Source organism: Grammomys surdaster, unplaced genomic scaffold, assembly GCF_004785775.1.
Source record: "Grammomys surdaster isolate TR1022 unplaced genomic scaffold, NIH_TR_1.0 681, whole genome shotgun sequence".
Taxonomy (NCBI): Eukaryota; Metazoa; Chordata; class Mammalia; order Rodentia; family Muridae; genus Grammomys; species Grammomys surdaster.
This window is the reverse complement of record NW_021605100.1, coordinates 209468-215856: the sequence shown is the minus strand read 5'-3', so window position 1 is coordinate 215856 and position 6389 is coordinate 209468. Positions and strand designations below refer to the sequence as shown.

Sequence of the window (6389 nt, the reverse complement as noted above, 5' to 3'; positions counted from 1 at the left end):
ATTGTATTGTATTGTATTGTATTGTATTGTATTGTATTGTATTGTATCGTATTATATTGTATTGTATTTTTTACATTTACTTGTATGTGTGTATGTATGTATGTATGTATGTATGTATGTATTAGCCTATAGCTTTTGGCATAAATTATGGCTTCTGTTTTATCTGGTTTCATGATATTCTTGAATGTGTGAATGAGTGTGACACCTCATCTATATCTTTTTCTTCTGCCTTTTCTTGGGCTCTTCCTTCTGTTTGTTTTGTCCAATCCTAATTTGCTTGGTTTTGCTTTATTATATTATAATCACTTAGATGTCTTTTTTTTTTGGTAGGGAGAGGCAGAAAAGTGATGAGTCTGAATAGGCAGGGAGATGGGGAGGAACTTGGAGGAGTAGAGAGAGGAGAAAACATAATTAGAATATATTGTATGAAAATAGTCTATTTTCAATGAAAGAAAAAAAATTTAAAAAGTACCTGCATTATGAAGCCCTGCTGTGGCTGAAAAAAGTGAAAGAATTTTTAAGTTATGACTCAGATGAGTGAGCACCTTTCACACATGAGGACAGGTAAAGGTGTTAAATGTAACAGAAAAATTCAACTCAAGACACTAAGACATAAATAAGTCTGCTCACACTGATCTTTGCAATGGAGCATATATCAAAGGTATTAGGCACTTGGCGGGGGTAGAAGAAGGGACAGCATATCCCCAGTCAACAAGAAATAAATGCAGATATTATCCAGTACCACCTTGCCTTAGAAACAGAGTATATAGTGAGGGTACTGGGGATCTGTATGAGATCCTGCAAAGAGCAGAGACTTTCCTGGAGATGTGGAGAAGCACAACCAGGCTCCATGCAGCAGCAAGTGAATGACCAAAGGAGGAAATGAGGTTTGCGATGGATGGATGGTGATGACCTAGCAGCAGGTTTAGGGAGGTGGGTGGGGTATGTTGCTCAGGGAGAAGTGTGTGGTTACCTCATCATGTGTCCTCCTTTTGACACCAGGGTGCAAGTATCAATTCTACAGGAGAGTGGAAGACCTTACCAGCCCCTCTTGAGCACATCAATCTTCATGTCCGAGGGGGTTACATCCTGCCATGGCAACGGCCTGCCCTGAACACTCACTTAAGGTGAATAAGGACAATGTGGTTGTGCTTTGTACACCTCTGAGCTCACTCTTGCCATGAGAGTCAGTCATCTCTCCAGTATCAGTTTTGTATTTTATCTGTTTCATCCATCAGGTTTATGTTGTGGGTTTGTGTGTGTGGGTTTGTGTGTGTGTGTGTGTGTGTGTGTGTGAGTATTGTCTGCTCTTGGATTTCCTCCATGTCTCTACCCTATGTGATCTTGACAGAGCACCACCCTACTGGACTTGGAAAGACTTTCCTTTTTCTCCTTACTCACCTTAACTTTGAGGATAAATTGACAATTGGGGTGGTCAGTATCCCTGGCTCTCTCAGGGCTGCCGCCATTTTGACATTGTAAGTCTCATGACTTGAGAAGGTTCAAGTCTGTGCAATGTCTTCCTACCTGATGTGGCCTGGTGAGAGTTGGTCTGCTCAGGTCTCACACCACCTCTGCCCTAGACTTGGGAACAGTTGACTATGCTCCTAAAAACCCAGTTTCCTGTTTCTGATCAATGTCTGAGCCCCTTTTCAAATCTGTAATTGGATTTTAACAACACAGACTTATCTCTCCCACTTTTCCTGAGCCACTAACTTTTTCTCATCTTCACTTACACAATTATAATTCTATCTCTATGAAAGAGTTACTTATTGGAATTCTCATATGTTTAAAAGTTTAATTCTGGTGGGTATCAGTAGAGAGGGACTTCTTAGGGGGCTTAAAAACTACCTTTTCCTTTGAAACTCTCCCACTTCTTTAGTCTTTTAACTTAGTCCCTCTTAAGAAAAAATGACTAAATATCATTACTCTTCCCCCTCCACCCTCCCCCTCTCTCTGTCAAATAACCAGTTTCAAATCAATTTGTGCATCAGTTTGTGCTGATACTGAATTTCTGATTCAAAAATTAAACTCTTGTTCCTCCCTAGTTAAAAGTTTGAACCCTCCAACAATAACCCTTGCCTATGAAAATGTGACTCTAAGTTGACTTTGATAACACTATCTTTTTCAATATGTTAATAATGGAGATGGCTTTTAATGTCCCCAAAATGCTACTTTCCAGTATAGTCATTTGTTTTATAGCACTTGAGTTTATGCTTTTATTAACTTTGACCTAAGGATCAGGGTGAAGATACTAGCTAGGCAGTTGATTTAGCACTGAGTGATCTCAGCATATCCCTAGTCTATTTGTCCCTACTTATCTAATTATTCATTTCTCATCATTGACACTTATAGATTTAACTTTCAAATCACTGAGATTCTTCTGGAATAGGATGTCTAAAATGCCCAGGATTGTAGCAACATTGTGTAGGATTTTGTTCCTCTCTTAATGACCCATTTTGTGAATAGAGCTGCAATTTTAATGTTAATTATGGGGGTGGTTCAGAAAATCTGAGGCTTTCATGATTAAACCCTTCATAGATGTTTAAAATACTTTATTTTATAAAATTATTATTTTATAAGAGGAATATATTATAATATAAGAGGAAGACACTTATATTCTCCTTCCATCCCTAAAGCAAAAGAGTCATGTGTGAATGACTCTCAGTTGAAATTTGATGCAAATGTTTGGTAAAATCCTTTGAGTCCTAAGAATTTGTGTCTTGTGTGAATCTGTTTTCCACAGTCGGAAGAATCCTCTTGGTCTTCTCATTGCTCTGGATGAGAACAAAGAAGCAAGAGGAGAACTGTTCTGGGATGATGGACAGTCAAAGGGTGAGTGTCTTGAGAGGGTGTGGTCACTGAAAATCTGCACCAGACTCTGTCCCTTTCTTCCTGCTGGTCATTCACCTGAGGGTGAAACCTCACCAGGCATCCTAGCAGCAGTAACCCAGAAAAAAAAATTGCTTCTGGTCATATTGGCCAGTGGCCATGATAGATGAACCATAGATGGAAGGAGAACATACCCCCCAAATTCTTTTGGCTTGACTCTTATTTTTTTAACAGACCTTTAAGGGACACCGTTTCATGACTGGTGCTTTAGTTCATATGCTCTGAAATGTATATTATCCCTAAATCCTGGGTGATGAACATTGGTGATAGGCATACACATTCTTACTGCCTATGGATACATCAATCGGTGCTTTAATGCACATCAGTTGCTGTGCAATAATGATCTTGTGACTCTAGCTTAGGAAATAGATTCCCATAGATCATGTGCTATGGAAACATTTGGGGAACTCTTTGAAGGGTGATAATAGCAAAGAAAAAGAAAAACCATTGCTTGGACTTGTATACTTCATTTATAATTTTATCATTCTCAAAATACAATTTTTAAAATCTTAGCTTTATTTGAAATAATGGATTGAAAAAGTTTGAAAATACTCAACATCTGAAGAAGTTAGGTCTGGTTCTTCCTCCCAGTCCCATGCTCCCAGAATTAAGACTCAGACTTAAACTATATTTACAAATACCTTGGCCATATGGCTTAGCTTTTCTCCAGCTAAATTCATAAATTAAGAAAAATCATTTATTTTAACCTATGTTGTGCCACATGGCTGGTTACTTGTGCTTAGGTACCATGCACTCAATTTATCATTTCTTCACATTTTCACAGTTGAATCTCCTGCCTAGCTCTATCCCAGAATTCTTTCTCCTCCAGGATGTTCTACCTCCTACTTCCTGCCTAACTAGGAACTCTATCATATTTATTATTGACAGGTGCCACATCCATACAGACATAAAATATTCTCTCTACAGATGTCTTTGACATATTAATCATTTACTGATTACCATCAATATGATCAAGAATGAAGACATCCAGTTTCACCCATGCCATATATTTTATTCCCAGAACATGCTCATATAACTCAATGTCTCTGCCCATCAAGTGACTTCTCTACTCCCCTGCCCTTGGCAACAACAGTTCCATGCACTGTTTAAAATTTTTTTTCAAATCACATGTTAATATGGTGGCTAAGTATTTCTCTTTGTGCCTAGCTCCCTTCATTTGATATGATGTGCCTTAGGCTCATGAAAGGTCACATGGTACAGCATTTTTGTGGTCCCATTTGCTGATAACTCTGTGTTGCACATGTTCCATGGTTTATTTTCCCACCATCTTTTCATGGACTTCTAAGTATTGTCATATCTTCACTATTGTAAAATGTGTGCAAGATTTCAAGTTAAGCACTGAGCACAAATAAGTCTTCTAGGAAAAGAATAGGGAAAATATTCTTTATTACCAGTCTTCATAGACAAAGCCAATGACAGAAACTACTACATAAACCTTGAAGTCTTCTATACAGAAAAAGAAAACTGATAGTTTTCAAAGGCAGCTCACAAAGTAGGAGAAAATGGAGCAAATTATGTGTTTGACAAAAAAGTCAATGTGAAGATATAAGAAATACTCTTAAAAAATTGAAAAAGGGGAATCATAATGTGATTTTAAAATAGGGAAAATGTCTCAATAGATACTCTTTCAGAGAGTACACACATGGAGTGTACCGATACATGAGAAAATGGTGAGCATTTGCAATAAATTCAGATTTAAATAAATTTTATAATGAGGTATCACCCCACATCTTGCAGGATGAGCAGTATGAAATAATTAACTGTATCAAGAATTAGTGCAGATGCAGAAACCCAGAGGGTCCACTGACATTCTTTTGTAGAAATAGAAGTTGGTCTAGCCATTGGGAAAAAAGTTGAAAATAAAATGACTTTATGATACAATCATTCCAATTCTCAACACACACATATGTGTGTCTATGAAATGAGCTTATCAAAGAGAATCTGGGCTCTACGTTCATTGTGGCATTGTTGCCAGTAGGCAGGAAATACAAATAACTTGTTTTCACTGATTGATGAATGAAGAGGTGGTATTACTAGATTCATCTGTCATAAAAGGCATACTTCTTTGTTTTTTGAAATTGACTCTCAGCTTTAAGGAGAGGACATAAATTTGTCCTTTTGTGGTGGCCATGTTAGTCTGACTCATCTCTCTTTTGTTTTCAGATCTCACAACCAATAACATTCTGTGTAAATTTTTGGTCACTCAAGTAAGTAGAAAATATTCAGGAATCTGAAGTATAGGCTTTTATCGGACAACATTTATTGGCATGTGTGTGCATGTGACTACATTTGCTGCAATGGCTATGGGTGTACACATTCCTGTTTATGACTTAATTCCCAGTAATTTCATTACTCATGCTCTCAAAAGGAGGCAGCAATACTCATAAATCAAAGCAAGTAGTATTTTCTAATTGAATGGTTTCATGCCACCAGTGTCTTTATATAGTTAAGTAAAAGGTCTGTCTGCATGTCCTCATTTTCTCTCCTAAGCATATACTAGTAGATACTCTCTACTCAGAGGCTTTCCCAGCTGTTGAACATCTGCTCTAGGATTTGGCATTTGGGGGCCTCCAGAACCTCAGTTCATTCATGTGTGCATACTGATGCTTGATGTATTTCAGAACCGCTTGGATGTGAGCACTTTAGAATCAACTTACACAAACCCCGACAAATTAGCATTTCAGGAGATTAAAATTTTTGGAACAGAGGCACTTTACAATGTTACAGTGAAATACAATGGTATGGTAACTCAGAAGTCTCAAGTCAGTTACGATCCAAACATGAAGGTAAGTCTCTATTTTGTTGAGGTTTTTCAAATTAGAACTATGGTGATTCTTTTTGTAAAAGTCACTGTGGTTTTCAAAGGATAACTGCACCTCTGATGGATAAGTCAGACTGTCAGGAACTGTGGTGACATGTGGGACATGTGGTGACATGTCTGAGGTGGAATGAGTCAGGGAGCTGCTGGGGCAACGATGATAAAGGCAGATGTTTTTGGTTTTGTTTTGTTGTTTTCCCAAATTGACTCTTACTGTCTCTCAAGAGTTCTGTTCTCTTACAAATTTTATTATCATACACATACATATATAATATACATGTAGATAATATACATACAAATAAGTCACATATATGTCTCATATATATATAAAAGTCATACATATATATGATATGTATATCACATATGTATATACATATATGATACATATTCCTGCAACTCAGTGCAGGAAGCCTCCACCACAGAGAACACTGGGGATATGTCAGGAGAGGAATGCAGGCCTGTACTTCATTCATTTGGAACTGTCTGTTTTGCTTCCCAGGTACCCAGATAAGCTGCTTCTCCCCGAGTTCTTTCTCCTGGCGACAGGAGAAAGAACATATATATACATACATATATATGTATATACATATGTGATATACATATCATATATACACACATATACATATATGTATGCATATACATATATGATATACATATC

The 6389-nt window shown here is 37.4% G+C and overlaps 1 protein-coding gene across 1 annotated transcript in view; it reads left to right on the top strand.

The window, feature by feature from the left end:
• Positions 1-6389, top strand: part of LOC114633475 (maltase-glucoamylase, intestinal-like) — a gene marked incomplete at its 5' end in the record, with an annotated part of 54923 nt that overhangs the window by 21907 nt on the left and 26627 nt on the right. The window contains 4 exons of the mRNA XM_028782035.1: positions 1003-1127; positions 2747-2835; positions 5077-5120; positions 5535-5699. Of these exons, the coding sequence (XP_028637868.1) occupies positions 1003-1127; positions 2747-2835; positions 5077-5120; positions 5535-5699 (423 nt within the window). The remainder of the gene's footprint in view (positions 1-1002; positions 1128-2746; positions 2836-5076; positions 5121-5534; positions 5700-6389) is intronic.